Source organism: Rhincodon typus, chromosome 15 (genome assembly GCF_021869965.1).
Source record: "Rhincodon typus isolate 14 chromosome 15, sRhiTyp1.1, whole genome shotgun sequence".
NCBI lineage: Eukaryota > Metazoa > Chordata > Chondrichthyes > Orectolobiformes > Rhincodontidae > Rhincodon > Rhincodon typus.
Genome location: NC_063346.1, coordinates 26,948,413 through 26,969,296, shown reverse-complemented (window position 1 = coordinate 26,969,296; position 20,884 = coordinate 26,948,413). Strand labels below are relative to the sequence as shown.

Below are 20,884 nucleotides of genomic sequence, written 5' to 3'. Positions count from 1 at the left end.
ATTCTCCTGGCAACATCCTGGTAAATCTTTTCTGAACCATCTCCAATTTAATAATTTCCTTCCTATAGCAAGGTGACCAAAACTGTACACAGCACTCCAATAGTGGCCTCACCAATGTCCTGTATAACCTCAATATGACATCGCAACTCCTATACTCAAAGGTCTGAGCAATGAAGGCAACTGTGCTAAATGCCTTCTTAACCAACTTGTTTACCTGTGTTGCAACTTTCGAAGAACTATGCTCCAGAACCCCGAGGTCTCTCTGTTCGACAAAACTACTCAGGGCCTTACTGTTAATTGTACAAGTCCTGCCCTTATGTTTTTTACCAAAATGCTATACCTTGCATTTATCCAAATTAAGCTCCATCTTCCACTCCTCTGCCCATTTGAATTCAACTTTTACAGAGAAGACTGCATACTAGAGACAGGGTAAGCAGATTAACATTCTTGAGCATGTGAATATCCTCTTTGCAAGGCAGGTGTCAGCTATTCAAAGTTAGAATCTTAGAGTATGGCATTACAGAAAAAGGCCCTTCAGTCAGTCATGTCCTTACTGCTCATCAAGTGCCTAGCTACTCTAACAAAAACAGAAACTCAGCAGGCCTGACAGCATCTGTGGGAAGAAAGCAGATTTAATGTTTCAAGTCTGGTGACTCTTCATCAGAACTGGAACAAAAACTGATGAAGACCCATGTTTTCATGTTCCTGAAAGGGCAACTGAGATTTGGAGGGCCTCAAATAAGTCTTTGGGTACCCACCCACTGTCCTTCATTGGAAGGCAAGCCAGTCCTTTAGCCAGTATTTGGCCAATTCAGCAAAATTCACTATCAGATGACTGCTCTTGCCACTATATGGAGTTGGGGCCTTTATTTGACACAGATGGAGGGCGTTGACATAAAACCCAAAGTTCTGCCTGAAATGTCACAACAGAAGCACAAATGTTAGAAGAAATAAACTAAATGGTGTCCCACTTAAGATCAGTAGCTCATTCTCCAATTGACTTACAGAGTAAGACTCTGAAAATATGGATTTCAGGAAGTGAAATTAAAGGGTTAAATTGTAAAATATTCAGTTCCTCTTAGAACAAACAAGCAAAGGTCAGTTATTTTTCCTCAATATTTCCGATCCTCTTATCAGAGATCAGGCAGGCTTGATGGTAGGTGTCGGTGACAGAAATAAGCAGTAACTAACTGTGTGTATTTTATAATCTGAGGAAAGCACTTCCTTCCTCTTTTCAGCATGTAGCGGTAGGGATTTTAACACTAAGCAATTCCCAGCTGCCCTTCACGCTATCCAAGTAAGAAAACAAAATCATGAAAAAGCCAAATTTCTTTTATGCATGAGTCATAGCTCTGTAGAATGTTGTATTTTGTTGTTTTATGGTGAGTTTGGAAATCCACAGAGTCTCAAGGTAAAGGCTTCAATTCTGGAGTACAAGTTTGGAGGTGGCCACTTCCACTCAGTGGGAGGGGAAATGGCTTTTCTCACGCAATTTCAAAGTTAGGATCTTAGAGTATGGCATTACAGAAAGACACCCTTCAGTCAATCATGTCCTTACTGCTCATCAAGTGCCTACCTACTCTAACAAAAACAGAAACTCAGCAGGTCTGACAGCATCTGTGGGAAGAAAGCAGATTTAATGTTTCAAGTCTGGTGACTCATTAGATCTGCATGATCGAGGGGGCACAGCAAACCCGGTGGCAGGCAGGGCTGGAAGCTGGTGCCGTCATTATTATCTCAAAGGGCTAAAGGTCCTTGTGCCAAATTGAAAAGATGGGCACAAAATCTGGGCTCTTGGTGTATGGATGCCTGCAGCAAAATACTCTGATACTTCTACCCTTTCCTGGTCAGCCTTCTTCAGACAGACTTCCACCCTTGGTCAGCATCGATTAAACCCCAACATCCCTCCTTGGTTATCCTCCATTTCCCATGCAACTTCACTTCCTTTTTTTATTCATTCACGGGATGAGGGCATCGCAGCGTAGGCCACCATTTATTGCCCATCCCAGAGGGCAGTTAAGAGACAATCACATTGCTGCAGGTCTGGACTCACATGTAGTCCAGACCAGATAAGGATTGCCTTTTCCTTCAGTGAACTAGATTGATTTTTCCTGGCAATTGAAAATGGATTCAAGGTCACCATTAGACTCTTAATTCCAGATTTTTAATTGAACTCAAATTCCACCATCTGCCATGGTGGGATTTGAACCTGGTTCCTAGACCATTACCTGGGTCTCTGGATTCACAGTCCAACAATAGTACCACTCAGCCATTTCCTCCCTTTTTCTTCTCCAAAGAGGACAAAACAGCAGCTATTTACTCCAGCACCACCTCGCTGCTGCACATTTCTTGTATGCAGCTGGAAGTCAGAAGGCATGTATTGTTTGGTCATGAAATTTTAAGTGAGAAGGGAAATGTAATTCTGACAAACTGGCCTTTCAAAGAACACATATGGCATGCGAACATCTAGGAGGGGCTTTCCCACATCTGCCTTCAGGAAGTTCAAACCACCTGTAAAGGTCTGAGAACGTAATTACTAACTTTCATCTCTCACTCAGGAACCTGACTTTTGGCTTCTCACGCAATTAAACCCTGCCGCCCACCTTACTTTCTGTTTCCCATAATCCCCAATCAAGAGGGCAAATATTGCTTTGGAAGAGAAACTGCCTCAGTCAAATTTGACAATTAAATGGTCAATTTTCTTTTAATGCATTCCTGGCATGTAGGCGTCACTAGCTACGCTAGAATTTATTGCCCGTCCCGAATTGCCCAGAAGGCAGTTAAGAGTCAGCCACATTGCTGTGGGTCTGGAGTCACATGTAGGCAAGAAAGATAAGGAAGGAAGATTCCCTTCCTTAAAGGACATTAGTGAACCAGAAAGGTTTTCTTGACAATCGACAATGGTTTCATGGTTATCATTAGTCTCTTATTTCCAGATGTTTTTATTGAATTCAAATTCCACCATCTTTGGGATTCAAACCCAGATGCCCAGAAAATTACCTGGGTCTCTGGATTAATAGTCTAACAATAATATCATAATTCTTCAGTTATGATGTAATCATTACATTTCATGTTTGATAGTTTTAAGCTATGTAGCAGCTCTGAAACATGCCCATAAGCATGGTATGAAGTCTAATCCAGTGTAGAAGTGGAACTTGGAGAAGTCAGGAAGTGATTAGGATGACTTCACAATGAAATTCTAGGACAGCATTTGATTCAATGTTGCTTCTCTTGAATTACTGCTGGCTGCATTCAGGAATAGAAGGGATGTGTTTTCCTCAGAATAGAAGGTAAATTCCACTGCTGTTACAAGGAAGCATCATTGCAGTTGGATGAGGAAGTAACCATCAGGAAAACTGCTTTGGACTCAGTTTAACAGGTGGTTTATAACCACTTTCTGCAGTGAGTAATTCACCTCCTGACTCCCCTATTCCTGTACACCACCTACAAACACACATTAGGAGTGTGATGGAATACTCCCCACTTGCCTGGATGGGTGCAGGTCCAATAACACGCAAGAAGCTTGGCACCATCCAGGACAAAGTGGCCGCTTCATTGGCACCACATGCACAAACATTCACTCCTTCCACTAACCAGTGCACAGGGGCAGCAGTACTATCTATGAGATGCTCTGCAGTAAACTTACCAAGGTTCCTCCAACTGCAGCTTCCAAATCTATAACCTTCACCACCTACAAGAATAAGGACAGCAGATACATGCAACCCTTCTCTTGTAAGCTCCCCTCCAAGTAACTCACCATCCTGACTTGAAACTTCATCATTGTTACTTCACTGTTATTGAGTCAAAATCTCCTAACAGCACTATGGTGTTGCTACACCTTAAGGACTGCAATGGTTCAAGAGTCTAGCTTACAACCACATTCTACAAGGCAATTCAGATGGAAAATAAATGCTGACCCAGCCAGTGATGTCCACAACCATGAGAAAACAAAAATACAATTCACTGATTCACTTGCATTGTGTATGTGATATTACACTGATTGCCACTTCTAGCATTTCCTGGTATCTACCACCTCTGTCAGAGTAAGGATTGTTTAAAATACGTCCCTGCCACCAATCCTCTTTTGGCTGTACCATACCTTAAGATCCATCTAATGAATCTTTACAGAAGAGATGTTTAGTTAATAGGATGGTTCATTGCATGGTACCAACAATATAACTACATTATCAATCAGGCAAAATTACTAGGACTGTCAGGAGCTGTACAAAGTACATCTGCTCCCTGCAAAGACTCATGTAAATTCCCTGTTTCACCTCAAAGCCTATGTGTGACATCAGAAAATTGAGTGGAGCTAATGCAGCTTCAACATTAACACTTTCAGAACCATGTCCTTATATGACAGGGTGATTTATACACTTGAACTTGCAAATTGTATGTTACTGTGTTGCTACTCACACCCACTTCAATTTCAGCAGCACTATCCAACATTTTCTTTGCATTTCTTCTCACATTTCGGCATGACCCTAATCCATTTACAATGTGGTATAGCTGGGTCAGTCACCTTCACTAAATACAGTGCATCCCTCAAGTGAATTTTCTACTTTAATTCATGCACAGATTTATTCCTTCACCCCCTCGTACAAAGACAGCATGACTGGAAGAAGCCCACAACAAATTTTCGAATTCCCAGATGCAGAGTGCAAGCCAAGGAGATAATTAGTACAACTGTGACCCTTTTAGTCAGAGATGGAGAGATTGGAAGTTCACAGTTTCAAAAAATCTCTGAGATAGCTCCTGACTTTATTTCATCAAAGGTTGAACTTGAAGAGAAAACATGGTGATTGTCAAAACTTTGTCTTTATCAGAACGCAGAACAAACGTCATTGAGATGTGAGGACAACTCCTCAGAGGAGTTCATACGTTCTAGCGGTGTATAATCATACTTGCACCTCTCTCGGTGTAGTTTCAGTTTGGTTAGTTGGAATTGTGCTTGAGATTCAGCATTAGGGTGCAATCCTCTGCAAGCAGTTGCTCACCTGGATATGAATGCTGAACTCTGGGAGGCTATGTTTAGGAAGGAAGATGATAAAGATACTGCAGCGAACATTGAAAGGTACAGATGAGTATTACACACAAAGAGAATAGAGAAGATTCATCCAATAGCAATGCCTCGGCAAGATTGTCTGTCATGGAAAAGTGACAGCATCCACAGAGTTCCCAATGCCACTCACTGAAGCTCATGAAATGTGCTCTATAAATGGTGGCATTTATTTTCTTTCTTTCTCATTCTCAACTCACTGAAAGAAATGTTCAAACTATTAATCCTTCATACACCAGTCTGCTTGAGAGCACCAACAATTCCCTATTCACAGGACAAATACCATTGACCCAAACACCAAGCAGCTGCCTTACACAACCCAATGAAAATTACAAAAGCAAAATATTGGGAAGTTAGAAATCAAAAATTAAATTTCAGAAATTCTCAGCAGTTTGATGACCATTCACAGAGGGACATGGAATGAATATTTCAGGCCAAAGGCCTTATTCCAGAAGTGGAAAAAATTAGAGATTCAACAGGTTTTTGAGGAGAACTGAGCATGTGAAGAGGAGAAGGTAGGAATGAACAAAAATGAAGGTTATTAGGCAATGACTAACACAGGGGCAGTAGCTCTGATCAGGGCCAGGGAGAGAAATTATAGGCTCTGGTACTTCTCCTGTTTCCAGCCCTTTTCTCACCCTTGTTCCCTTAAGCGTCCCCCACACTGCCATGATTGTAAGGCATGGGGAGCTGATGATCTGCAATTATCACATTGTGATAGTAATGGTAGCTTCCATAGTATAAATATGAGATAAGAGAACACAATGAACTTTTATTACAGCTCCTGGTGGTTACAAATGTACATTACAATCGCAGGCAATTGCAAGTCTGGGCTCAAGCAAAGCAATTGGCATTATTCTAGCAAGCCTCCCTCATGGACCATGCTGCAAGTGGATAGAGCTCAGTAAGACAAAAACTGAGAGCCTTTACCACTAAGTCACATGCCAATGACACATAGGAACATGAGAGCTAGGAACAGGAATAGACAATTCAGATCCTTGAGTCTACTCCAGTGATGACATCATGAGCATGCCCCTTAAAAGTTTATCACATATTTGCTGTTTAAGAGCATATCTGCCTTCTTCCAAAGAAAATAAATCACAAACAAATAACATTGCACATAAGTACATGTCGTCAAATCTAGAACTAAACAGACACGTATAAACAGAGTTAACAGATTAATAATTCAAACTTTGACATAGTGTTTTGGAAATTTGACAATTCATACTGACCCAATGATCATATACCCGTCGGGAGAGATACATGTTATTCTTGGTTGCTCTTGGCTGACAACTTGGTCATCTTGCCTTTAGTTGCTGTCCCTCAGCATCCTCTCACAATCATCACCACCAGAGTTTTCTTCCTCACTCCCTGCATGAGTGATTGGTGAGTTGCGCATTGATCTGAGCTGGCTTCTGTTTATTTGCAAAGTAAATCCATGATCAGTAAAGACTTGCACTGATGATATATCTTTGGAATCTTTACTGGTAACCAGGTACTTGTGACTGCATTTCTGATTATCTCTCTGTCAGATGCATAATTGTGGTAGTTTGTTGTTTGTGTACCTGTTTCATTCTCCTCTGACGCTGAAGGGGAAAATTCTGTGGCTGTTTCATTCTCACTACTGTAGGTGTGGTTTTAACCTCATGAATGGTTATAATGCTGAGATCTGTGTATTGAGGTGGTACTGCTACTGCAGGACCATTGGTATCTACCAGCTGGAAGGTTTCAGGAAACCATGCAGAATTTGCTTGTTGGTGCTGTAGTGTGATTGTGCCACTGAATAGAAATGATGATCCATTATAGGCCAAGAGAAAATGACTGGTTGTTTTGAGGAGTGACAATCTCACCCGGTTGCCACTCTGCCTCTTGTTTTATTATGGAAGGATGGAACTGTGCTTTTCTGAGAGAAAATTCCAGTCAGGGTTCCCGCAGAATGCGGAACCATGCTTCCATTATGACTGTGCTTTTGTTGTGCAGATTTGTCAGAAGAAGGCAAACAGATAGAGATGTGAAACCTCAGAACTGGGATTGTCACTGTGCAACATGCAAGAAAAATGGAGTCTGAGGGAGGGTATGAGCGAGAGGGCTCCAACTGAAAGCTGCAGGCATATGTTGAATGAGCTGGAGATTATGAAAATCAATAAAGCTTTAAGTAATGTGTGTCTAATAGATGTATGACATATCTATCATGAAGCTAGCCTTTGTAGTGGTATCATGCTCCCTTGGAAGCCTTTGGTAAGAGACTATGTGATGTATGTGTTCTTCTTGTTGTGATGAAAAGCCAATGACTGGTGGTGCATCAGCTGCTGATTGTTGTAGTTCTTTTTCAGTTTGAAGTGTAACCTTTGGCAGATGGTACTGTGCTGCATATACAACATGGGTAGGTGCAGTGAAGAGGCTAACATTGCGTGCACATGAGGATTGTGATGGAGATGCCTGGCAGCCAATCTTGTGCATAACATCTCTGTGCAGTGGCAATGGTTTACAATGCTAACTCACACTCATGAGGGCATGATGTATTGAGTAGAGAATGGCAGTCTGGAAGCATGCAAGAGATCCCTAGTGGAACTGCGCATCTCTGGGTGACATGGGCACTGACTGCCACATTAATCTCCATCTAGGCCACCTTGGTGATGTGGTACAGCTTCCTGGTCCAATCTCTTAAAAGAGGATCTCCCTCTGATCACAAACACCATTGTGAACTGAACTGTGGCACTGCTTTTTGCAGGTTCTGTGACATGTTGAGAAGTGGGTGGGGTTGTTCGGCAAAGGCTGGGTGAATGGTCTCAGATTCAGCGAGTGAAGTGCAGTCCAGGTACCTTTTATATATCGTGTCTTGAAGTTGGAGCCCAGAAGCTCCCAGTGGGGGAAAAGAGCTTCCTATCCACCCCTACTGAAATTTGGTGTTTTCTCTTGCATGTATATGTAATGTGCTTTAAAAGAATGTAATCATATGAGGAAACCTGCACCATCCCCAAGCAGAAGTCTCTTCCACTTTTTGAGCTTGCCTCCATAATTAGCCTTAGAAATGAAAATTGCACCCAGTCTCTCTCTCTTACACATGCTCGCACCTCTATCTCACACATTCTCCCTTTCTCTCATATATCTGCAGAGTTCTGATCCTGTACAAACCAACAGGCTGGAAATCCTGCAAAGCCTCACTAAAGCTATAGCTGACACTGAGGTTTGTGGCAACTCTTGCTTAATGTGTTTCAAATGTAACCAGAATGCAGCTAAAGCGTGTAAATTCTGGTGCAGATCACCAGTAGAAAATTTGCACCTTGTTGCATGTGAGCTCTATGTGGTTTGCTTGTGTAGGTTTTCAAATTGACTGTCAGATCTAGAATCTTTAGTGCAATAGCAATACATAAGCAGCTTAATGCTCTTAATGAAAGTTTTTAATCTTTGTGGTTACAAACATCATGGACTAATAACTTGATCTAGGTCATTCCTTGTATTCTCATCTCCAGAATGCACAAATTGCCATGATTATCTTTTATTACCTTTTAACATATTTTCTAGTGACCGTGCCAAAAAGATAATGAATTTAAAAGCTGAGAGGTTAAAGGTTCATCTTATCTTTGAGATATAAAATGTGAGGAAGAAAACAGGAAGTTCAACTAAAATCATGTCTGAGCCACAGGTAATAGCGGTAAAGAAAATGTGGGTTTTCCTTTTCCTTTTGTGTGTTTATGCATTCTGTTCTGCAGATCAATATCGACAACGGGCAGAGAAATTAATGAAAGAAACTCCGCTAATAGATGGGTGAGTGAAGTGAAATTTAATGTGAAATTATAAAAGTTTCAAATGTAATTCTCCTCAAAAGTCATCAAGCTGGATTGCCAATGAAATCACTCATGAAGATAATGAGATTAATTTAGTTGTCTAGCTATCAAGAAATGTTTCTGTCATCTTACACAAGGTTGTCTTCCTGTTTTGATATGTATGCTTGAAACAGATGAAGAAGAATTCCAGTACCATTAGTTAAACCTTTGAATGTCATCGCCTATCTTCAAAATATTAGGAGGGGTTTTCTGTCTTCACTCCCATATGCTTAGAGAAGCTGTGATGTATAAGATGGAAATGCATATCTCACTGGCTGAATTTCATTTTGATTTTATTGTCATGTGTACTCAAGTACAAAAGTACCGGGGAACAGTGAAAAGTGCATATTGTCGCAACACAAGGTGACATCTTAGATACAAGTACCTTGGTACAGAATCTTAGCAGCAAGGTAGAAAGAAGGAACAAAGCTAAAAGTTAAACATTGCAGTAATTATAGTACAGCATAAAACATACGAAATAAGGTTAGAAGTTACACACTGGATACCTTCTTAGTCTTAAGTAGGAAGTAAGGGAATAAAGCTGAAAGTTCAAATATTATAATGTTTCGTAAGTGCTTAGCAACAGTGGGACTTTGAAGAATCACTTTGAGACCGGAAGTCCACACTGAGGCCACTCTGGGCTGAGAGACTGCCATGTACAGCTGTAAGATCACTATGCCATGCGGAGAGATGGCCACGCTGGAGAGATTGCTACACCAAGCTGAGAGTCCGTCCCGCTGGGCCAAGAGTCCACCTTGTCAGGCCGACAGAGCACCCAGCCAGGCTGAAAGACTGCCAAGCTGAGCTGGGAGGCTGCCACTCCACACTGAGAGGCTGTCACGCCATGGAAAATCAAGTATAATTCAAATCTCGTGAGTGCCTTTGTCTGTTAGGAATATTTTTGGTCTAGGCACAGAGTTGGTGGGTCATTTTCCTGTCTCTTCCAGATTTTACGAAGCATAAAATTGGCAGAGTAGCGTGATCAAAATCAAGAAGCCCCACAGATTTCTTTTTGCCTTGCTGTCCATCTTGATTTTTGAGATTACTTCAATCCCTGAAATAGACAGAAGGATGTATAGGACATTTAGGGTCGAAGGACGTAGATAGAACCCCATTCGTATTTTTGTCTCAGTTTCTCTGACTATCAGTAGCTCCTGCTGGCACCCACCAACCACAGACAGTACAAGTTGGTGCTAGTCACTTCCAGCAATAATTAGAAGGATATGTGGCTACAGTCAGGGCTACCTGGATTCTGGCTTGGGAGACATTATCACAGATATGTTTTTGGTGGTTGCATGTTATAGGCTTTCAAATGTATGGATTTTGGTGCCACAAGTCAGTACACATGTTGCTTTCTGCTCTATTACCCTGCCTCTTTTGTTTTATTGAGGATGCTATCACCCCTCCCTTAATGCAGCTGCTCCAGGCTCTTCAAAGTCAAAAGTAAAAGCAACATATTATTCTGCTGCCGGAGGTATAAAACCAAAACAGAAACTGTAGCAGAAATGCAGCAAGCCTGGCAATATCTTTGCAGAGAGAGGAACAGTGTTGAAGTTTCGAGTCCTAAGCTGAAGAGAGGTGGAAAAGTGATAGGACTGCTGTAGTTGATGAGGGGGCAGAGGCAAGTGGAACAAAAGCGAAAGACAGGCAGTGGTTGGAGGGTGAGGGAAATTGCATGTCACAGGGGACGTAGAGGCCTCTTTGTCCTGCCTCCCTCATGTTTCTCTCAGCTCACACAGGCCTCTCTCATTTTCTCACTCTCTCTCCCCTGCTTCCTCGGTGTTTCTCCCTGCTTGCATGGGCTCTCTCTGTCCAGCCTCCTTGGTTTATCCTTTAACAACTCCTTGCCAGACATTTTGATGAAAGTGTTGACTTTTTTCTACCTGGTCATCAGTGAGTTGTTGTCTTACTTCCTTTTGTATCATTATTTCCTGAGTTGTCTTGTACTTAATGCCATTTAGTAGCTCTGCAGGTGATTTCATTGCCAGCCTTGAGAGGTGTAGCTCAGAGTAACAATAAAGCTATGTCCAGGTTTTCCTTTGCCACTTGGGATTTTATGAGGGCTGTCTGGATCTGCTGAATGTGTACTTCTCATAGAATCCCTACAGTGTGGAAACAGGCTATTTAGCCCAACAAGTCCACACTAACTCTCCAAAGAGCATCTCACCCAGACTCACCTCTTTACCCTATCCCTGTAACCCTGCCTTTTCAATGACTATCCCACATATCCTGGGACACTATGGGCAATTTAGCATGGCCAATCCACCTAGCCTGCACATCTTTGGACTTGGAGGAAACCCACACAGACACAGGGAGAACGTGCAACTCACACAGACAGTAGCCTGAGGCTGGAATCAAACCCAAGTCCCTAGCACTGTGAAGCTGCAGAGCTAACCACTGAGCCACTGTGTCATGTACTTCTATGAAGACATATCCAATTGGGTAATGTGGCAATGAGGTTATAATGTTAAACTCACAAAGTTCAGAAAATTCTCAAACTCTCTAGAGATTAATTTGGTTCCAGAATTACATACATTTTTAGGAATCCTCCCTCAGCAAATAGAAGTCATACTGTTGATTCTAGTAGCTGTCAACTCTTTCAACTTTTTAATGCATGGTAACTTTGAATAATACTCAGCTGCCATTCAAAACTATTCTTGATGTTTTTTTGAGAATTGGTCAGCACTAACATTAGCCATGGAGATTCTTACTGCTGTGTATTTCTACACATTCAACACATGCTGCATGTGGAGAATATTTCTTTGATGTGAGACATGTCCAGAACAGAGTTGATGTGTCTCCCATCTTATTTTCATTCCTCCATTCACATGTGGACTGCATGTATCTACTGAAGAAGTTCTTCCTACATTGTTTTAGAGTGATTCTGGTTTAAACCAACACAATATTATCTTCAAGCAAAGTGCCACCTCTAATTGAGCAATATTGCAGTATTATTGGCTGTGTTAGTTGCACCTAATCAGAACAACTCTGGATCTCAAGCTGAGAATACACATAAAGCTCAATGCCCTTGTTGGTCTCATCTCTGATTTGATTCATTTTCACTCATGTTAGTTTGCTAAGTGATGGAACTTTACAAATTAGATCTCTTATCTCCTGGTTTTCTTGTGGTGACAGATGAAATATAGCCTTGCATTCCAGAGTCAAATCATAACTTTGAATGCCACAGGAGTAATCTCTGAAATCTTGCTGGTCATTTTCACAGATTTTTGTTTTGGAATGATCCCAGTTGATGATAGCTGCCATCCACCATGGCATTTTCCTGTACAGATTGATATGACTTTTCTCACATCTGTACATTATTGCCCAAAGTTCTCTTTTTAAATTGGCACATTTGTTCTGAACTGCTCTACAACCAACACCCACAAGAATCAATTGTTCAGTTTTATCAGTAAGTACTGTGATAAAAGCAGTTTGTGGTTTCTCAGCGGCTGAGCGATCTGAGTCATAATGGCGGCAGTTTTAAATTCAACCCTATCAAAGATTTCCAAAAAGACCTCTTGAAGAAAAAGAAAGATCACAACATTTACACAGCGCTAAGGATGACAGAAAAAAATGAAGGAATAATAGCCAGATAACAACATCTGCAAGCATTGGGTACAGTTAGCTGTATTTGTACTCTGTAACCAAGCCCTGAAAGCAAGCAAGTTGTTTAGGAAATGTGAGTCCCTGCACCCACCTGAAGCTGTCCTGTCTTCCAAGATCTATGCAAGTTATGCAGTGCGAAAGGACACTGGGAGGAATTGCCAGTGCAAGAAATCTAATTCCAGAGATGCAACCAGAGGCTATGGTGGGATGCAAGAAACAAAAAGCATGTACGGCCAGCCAGCAGCAATAACAGGGAGTGCACCAGAGACCTACATAAAAGTAAGAATATGAGGTTCACATTAAGAGAGACTAGGGTGAAGGTTCAAAGTGTATTCTGAGAGCTGTATAGGTTCTCCACATTGTGAATGTGATACAGCGTGTGGACAAAAAGGAACAGTTAGAAGCCTTTGCTACTATTAATATTATTTGCCCAAAGAAAATTTGCAAACACACATTCAAAACCAAAGTGAACACAGGCCAGCCAGCTGGAATTCCCTCCCTAGCAGCATTGTGGTTCTATCTACAGCAGGTAGACTGCAGTGTTTCATGAAAGGAGTTCACACCACCTTTTCAAGGTCAACAAAGTAATAAGAACACCTGACAGACAGCAACACCCACATCCCATGAGTGAATAGAAAAAAACATCCAGGCATTCCATGGGTTGCGAATGGATCCTGTTCTGGAGTCTGTTCACAAGCTGATTTGTACTTTAGTTGGAACACAATGCAGGATGATGTAAAGCAGCTGTTCATTAGTATAAGAAATGTTTGTATGACAAGTCTTTAAAATTAAAGCCTGTCATGGGATCATATTCGAAAGTACAAGTGTTTGTAAGCCAGACATTTGTAAATTAGGGCCCACTGTATTCTGTATTTAGGAAGGCAATGACCTAATGATATTATTGCTAGACTAGTAGTCCAGAAACTCAGCTACTGTTTTGGGGATCCAGGTTCAAACCCCACCATGGCAGATAGTGGAATTTGAAATCAATAAAGAATTGGAATTAAGGGTCTAATGATGACCCTGAAACCATTGTCTAGTGTCAGAAAAACCTATCTGGTTTGCTAATGTCCTTTAGGGAAGGAAATCTGCCATCCTTACCTGGTCTGGCCTACATATGATTCCAGACCCACAATAATATGGTTGACTCTTAACTGCCTTCTGGGCAATTAGGCATGCACAATAAATGCTGGCCTTGCCAGAGACACCCACATCCATAAATACCAGTCAGAATGCTGAAGGATATGTATCTGGACAGTTGACAATATTACAAAATAAAACTGCAAAAATTGGCTGCATATAATGGCATCGGTACATTGAAAATGAAATGCAACTATGGCAATTCTGCATGAAATGTATTTTACTTGGTGGGTGTGAACAGACCAGCAATTGCAGGGTTACCATTGTTTACAGAGTCATAAGATCACCAATGTAGCAAACACTGCAGAACAGGCTAAGAATAATCACATTGAGTCAATCCAGGACTTACAACAAATATACACGGACAGAATCAACACCACAGGAACCCTTAAAGTTGATATATTTGCACCTCAGAGAAGATCCAATTCCATCAGTCAACCCTCTCAGAAAGTGCAGTGTTCACATACAAGATAAGCTTAAGAGTGAGCTGAATGATACAAAGTATTATTCATCATGTCCATCAGCATACAGACTGGTGTAGTTTTATTATATGTGTGCTACAGAAAAATGGTAAAATTGTTTGGACCCAAAACATCTAAGCTTTTCTCAAATGAAATGTCTGCACAAAATTCCAACATTAGAGGAATTGCATCCCAAATTGGTCTGCTCACCTGACAATGGAATCTCAAGAAATCACTATTTTGAAATACTATTGGAAGATATTGCTTCCAGCCACCATTTTTCAGTCCATCCATTAGCCATGATCTGTTCCAACGGTATGTGAACAGAATTATAGAAGGTATTTCTGGATGTGTCTGTATTGCTGATGATATCGCCATGATGGGCACAACCAAAAAAGGGCACAACCAAAATCTACACTCAGTAATGCAGCAGCTCATCGTGAAGGACTCATCTTCAACAGCACAAAGTGCCGAGTGGGTTTTGGTCAGAACAATTTGCTTCGTTCTTTTATCCAAATTACAGGATCCATCCTGAGCCAGGCAAAGTTGAAGGAGTGCAACATATGCCCAGTGCTCAAGACAAAGAAGACCTGCAGAGATACCTTGCATTTTTTGACTTCCCAGCACCATACACACCAATTGTTTCTGATAAAGCATTATTATTAAGAGACCTCTTTAGGAAAGACATTTCATACGTATGGGCAGAAGGAACATCAGTATGTGTTTGATTCCCTCAAACAAGCTTTGTCAGCACAAACTTTTATACTACGCACATCTTACTACAATTGAAGGAACAAGATCCTTGAAGTTGCTGCATCTCAGAAAAGGCCAGGACTGTGCATCATACAAGGTGGCAAGCCAATTGCTTACAGGTCCAAAGGTCCATTGCAGGTACACTCCAATTCTTCCAATGTAGAGTATGAAGCACTTGCTTTGGTATTTGGTATCACAAGTATCCATATGCACCTGTTTGGTAAACAATTCCCGACGGAAACCAATCATCAACCATTGGAAGTGATAGAGTGTAAACTACGGAGAAGTGCAGCACTTAGACTAAAATGGCTTCTGATAAAGGTATAGGGAAACAACTTCAATATCTTCTACAAGCCTGACAGTTGACCAAGATAATTATTGGAACATACTGAGCAGATTCCTAAATCTGATTAAGAATGCAAGATGCTTCACCAAACATACAACAGTGAGGTTATCATAGTGGGATGGTCTAATATTGTATGAGGGGGGCCAGATACTATTTTTGGCCATACAGAGATGAACTAGGTAAGTCAACAGACATAGTTTTTAAAGAGAAACAGGTGCTTGCATTCACAGCTCTTCACCAAGATATGTTATCGTAGTTACATGAAGGACATACGACCCTCATAGAGCAAACAAGGGACCTAGATGAGGACACCGTATATTGGTCAAGTGTTAACAAGCACATCGCAAACATGGTAAGATGTGAAGCATGTGAGAGTCACCAAACATGTCAATGCAAGGAACCTCTACATCCTCATTGGATTCTGTCATTCCCTCAGTCTAAAATTGCAACAGATTTATTTACCATACACAGTGACAATTTTCTGCGAGTCATTGACTAGCCTATTTCCAACTCTGATCAACTTGAAAGTTACCTGTTTACCTTGAGATGCCTTCTGTGCTGGAGATTGGGGCCTTCTGTTATAAATCCATCTTGGAATCCACAGAACCAGGAACAAAGCGAATTATCCCAGAAACACCATTTCCTTTAGCTGCACTCAGTGTGCTGTGTTTTGTGATTTAAATGTCCAGCCGCACAGCCAATCATTTCAACAGCTCTTGTGAAAGGGTAAATATGTATGTGTGGGTGAAGGTGCCAGGTGGGTGAGAGGTATTGTGTGTTAGGTGGGTGATGAGTGCTGTGTGTCAGGTGGGCGAGAGGTGTTATGAGTCAGGTGGGTGAGGGGTGTCATGATTTAGGTGGGTGAGGGGTGTTTGTGCCAGGTGGGTGAGTGGTATGATGTTTGTGCCAGGTGCATGAAGGGAGTTGTGTGCCTAGTGGGTGAGGAATGTTGCGTGTCAACTGGATGATATGTTTTTATGCCAGGTAGGTGAGGAGTGTTTGTGCCAGGCAGTTGAGGCATATTGTGTGCCAGGTGGGTGAGGCGTGTGGTGTTGTGAGCTAGGTAAATGAATGAGCACTTAGGGGAGTGTTGGGTAGGGGGATCTTGAGGGTCAGTCTGTGGAGTGGGGTAGGACACAGGATGGTTTGGGTTGGGGGGATAGTTAAAGAAGGGAGGGTCCAGGGCTGCTCCTAGCAGTTAGCTTGGTGTATGTTTCCAAATACAGCAATGTGAGGGACCATGGACTGCCACATCATTCTGCTGTCTGCAATTCTGGAACACAGCTACACATAAATGGAATGGAAACCCCCACCATTTACTACCACTCAGTGCTGACCCTGCATGGATTTGGAGATTACCACACGTCAACCAGCTTGTGGGACGCCAGACTGAGAGACAAACTTGAGAACCCACTCAGTCTGATTGGTGTTTTTATCACGGGCTAAATTCATATAGTTATCAACCAGTCACCTAGGTTATGCATTTGTGAGCTGACAACTGAAATATAACAACGTCGAAAATAGGAGCAGGAGTAGGCCATTCAGCCCTTCAGGCCTGCTACGTCATTCAGTATGATCATGGCTGATTATCCAACCCTGTACCATGTATTCACTTTCTCCCCACACCCTGTGATCTCTTTAGTGCTAAGAACAATTTCTAACTCCTTCTTGAAAACATTCAATGTTTTGGCCTTAACCACTTTCTATGGAAGAGAATTCCTCAGGCTCACCACTTTGTTGTGAAGGTGCAAGTGTTGGACTGGGATGGACAAGGTCAGAAATCACACAATACCAGGTTATAGTCCAACAGGTTTATTTGAAAACACAAGCTTTCGGAGTGTAGTCCCTGATGAGTACTCAGTATTTATTGCAGAATTTGAACATGCAAAAATCAACATTCTAAATTATCACTGCGTTCACACCTTGTTAGCAATGGCAGGCTTCAGAAAAGCTATGGATCTGACAGTGAAGTTTAAGTGTGTTAGTATATGAATTCAGGTGAGTGATGAGCACACGTTAATAGGAGCTCACATTGCCCAAGAAAGTTATCTATGGCCAGCCTGTTGCCCCTAAGCTGAAGGCTGTTGTATATGGGCTTGAGGCAGCTTCCTGACACAAGCATATTTTCCTGTGTTTAACACATTAAACCCACACACTTCCTCATGTTGCAAACTTGCTTCTTTCTTTCAATTTGTGGAAATCAATAGAAAAGGAAAGTCATTTGTACAAAATAAAGTCATGGTTCATTCTCAGTGTTTAATTTTTTGAATTCTGTTGAGGTGTTCAACACCTCAATGACATTAAAATATTTTTCAGTTTACATGGAAATTAAGCAGTTTTGCATTCTTGCTGATTTATCAGAAATTGTAAGCAAATGTACACAAATATGTCGCAGCCCATCTTGGCATTTAATCTTAGATGTCAATTTTATCCATTCTCAGACACAATGACCTCCCGTGGCAACTTCTTCTACGTTACCATAACCAACTGAGCAAGGTGGATCTGAACAAGCTGAATGAAACCCAGACCAACATCCCCAAGCTGAGAACCGGTCTTGTAGGAGGACAGGTATTTTGGTTTGCTTTTTAATTGATTTTCACATTAATATGCAACACTCATCTATAGATTGGCCACATAAATCAAGGAAAATGGAAAGGATGGGGCAACAAGGTGGTTAAAAATGTTTAAATCTATTTACTCATCTGAAGAATAATAACCAATATGGATTAGTTTGGATGAGCGGCCTGTTTTCAAGAAGTACCTTCCATGTTTTGCCAATATTAATTAAGAAGCATTGGCTCTATGTGAGGCTGTGAGAATATTGCCCAACCAGCAATATTTCCTCAGGTTGGCATCACACATAAACATCATGATGACAGTTTATAAAGAGCGGTAGTGCTGCAAATTCTCAAAACGTTCACTCATAATACTTGCTGTTCGTGTCATGTTATCCTAAAATAGCCATTTACCGTCTGAACATTCTAATAGCAGGGTGTTGGATATTTCTATCATGGATCAGTCATTGGTTATCACAAACAACATGTTTTCAACATCTTCCACTTGCTCAGGATGAATGTTCTGCTGCCATGTGCCAGTCCAATCAGCAGTCTGAAGAAACAACAACCTGCATTTGTATAGCTGCTTAACCTTAAAAAAAAACCACAACGTATAAAGGTCTAATGATAAACTATTAATGAAATTTGGCCATTGGCATAAGCAAATATAAGCACTAAATATGGGTCAAATTTGTGATCTTCCAAGTTAAGAGGACACAATTTACCTTAGGAATCAGCAAAAAATTTGTAATGGGGATAAAGTATAGAACAGCATCTCTCTTTGGATTTTTTGGGAGTTTCATTAAAATTTGTGGCAGTGGCTTTTAAATTTTCTTGTACTGATTGCCACTCAAAGGCATAGAATCATACAGTAAAGATGAGGCCTTTCAGGCCATCAAGTCTGTACCATCGAAAATACACTACTATTTACGCTAGTCCCAAAGCCTTGAAGGCTATGACACTTCAAGTACTCATCCACGTCCCCTTTCAATGTTGTGAAGTTTCCCACCTCAACGACCCTCCCAGGCAATGCATTCCAGGCATCCACCACCCTCTGGGAGAAAACATTTTTCCTCAAATCTTCTGTAAACCCCTTGCTATTCATTTTAAAATTATGCTCCCTTGTTATTGACCCTTTGAGTAAGGGAAACAGCTACTTTCTATTTACCATGCCCTTCATAATCTTATAGATATTTTCTACCTGTTCAGAGATATTATGGCACACCCCTGGAGCAGGTGGGACTTGAACCCAGGCCTTCCAGTTTAGAGGTTGGGGCACCATCACTGCACCACAAGAGCCCTTTCATAATCTTGTACATTTCTATCAGGCCCCCATCCAACCTTCTCTGCTCCAAACAAACAACCCGAGCTTATCCAGCTTCACTTTGCAGCTGAAAAGCTCATTCCAGGCAACATCCTGGTGAATCTCTTCTGCATCTCCGGCATTGCAATCAGATCCTTTCCATGGTGTGGTGCACACAGCACACCAGCTGTGGCCTAATTAAAGTTCTGTTCAGCTCCAACATGAATCCCCTGCTCTGATAATCTATGCCACAACTCTAATGGCAAATGTCCCATATGACTTCTTAACGACCATATTAACCTGCCTTGCCACCTTTAAGGATCTGTGGATAAGCACTCCAAGATTGCTCAGTTCCTCTGAGCTTCCTTGTGCCTTGCCATTCATTGAGTACTCTCGTCTTTTATTTCTTCTTCCAAAATGCATCACTTCAAGTTTATCAGAGTTAAGTTCTGCCACTGATTTGCACATCTGACCAATCCGTTAATAGCGTTCCCTAACACTTTCTTCCTCACTATCACCCACCAAACCAGTCTTTGTGTCATCCACAAACTTACTAATCATCCGCCCACAATCTCATCAATATCATTTATGAATACCATAACACTAAGAAATCCAGAACTGATCTCTGTGGTATGCCACTGCAGACCGAGTTAAGATATACAAACAGCCTTCTTCCAGCACCCTCTGTTGCCTGTCACTCAGCCAATTTTGGATCTAACTTGTCAACTTACCCTGGATCCCATGAGCTTTTACCTTTTTTCATCTGCTTCCCATCGAAGAACTTTCAAAGTCTTGCTGAAATTCGGACAAACTACTTCAACTGTCCTTTCCCATGTCTAAATATTTGGTCACCTCCTTGAAAAATTCCACCAGACTGGTTAGGTCAGTAATCACACGACACTAGGTTACAGGCCAGCAGGTTTGTTTGAAAACACAAGCTTTTGGAGCATAGCCCCTTCATCAGATGAAGTGAGAAAGAAGCACACAGAACACAGAATTTAGAAGTAGAAGATCAAAGGGCCACACAACTGATGAGGATGTATTAAACAAACCGAAGATGCTGTTAAATCTTTAATCAGTTAGAAGGCTTCAATTGATTAATATGTCTATGTAAATATGCGCGTGGTGGGTGGTGTTCCCATGAGGGGGTTTGTTGTGCCCATGTCGATGATCTGACATGTCTTGCAGAGGTTGCCATGACAGGGTTGTATAGTGTTGTGGTCGATGTTATCCTGAAGGCTGGGTAGTTTGCTGTGAACACTGTCTGTTTAAGGTTTGGTGGTTGTTTGAAGGTGAGAAGTGGAAGTGTGGGGAAGGTCTTGGCGAGGTGCTCATCGTCACCAATAATGTGTTGAAGGCTGTGAAGAGCATGGCGTAGTTTTTCTGCTCCTGGGATGTACTGGACAACGAAGGGTACCTTTTGAAGGGCACAGCAGGTACTTGTGTGACTCGGCCAACGTTGTCTATCTCATATGCTGCCGGCAAGGATGCCCCAAGGCATGGTATATTAGCAAAACAGTGCAGACACTATGACAACAGATGAATGGACATAGCGCTAACAATCACCAGACAGGGATATTCCCTCCAGACTTCAGCAGTCAAGGGCATTCGGCCTCCAATCTTCAGGTAAATGTCCTCCAAAGCAGCCTCTGGGATACACAACAACACAGTCATCGATCAGAGGCTGGTAGACAAGTTCAGTCCCCATAAGGAGGGCCTCAACCAGGATCTTGGGTTCATGTCCCAGTACAGGTCACCCCACCACACTATACGCTCACACAGACACACTCCCTGCCCCCACACACACTCACACTACCCCCCCCACACACACACT

At 41.7% G+C, this 20,884-nt stretch overlaps 1 protein-coding gene across 1 annotated transcript in view; it reads left to right on the top strand.

Annotated features, from left to right (window-relative positions):
• The first annotated feature begins 8,335 nt into the window (after positions 1-8,335).
• dpep1 (dipeptidase 1) overlaps positions 8,336-20,884 on the top strand; it is a 26,147-nt gene continuing 13,598 nt past the window's right edge. Inside the window, exons 1-2 of the mRNA XM_048605971.1 lie at positions 8,336-8,827; positions 17,634-17,760. Of these exons, the coding sequence (XP_048461928.1) occupies positions 8,691-8,827; positions 17,634-17,760 (264 nt within the window). The 5' untranslated portion in view covers positions 8,336-8,690. The remainder of the gene's footprint in view (positions 8,828-17,633; positions 17,761-20,884) is intronic.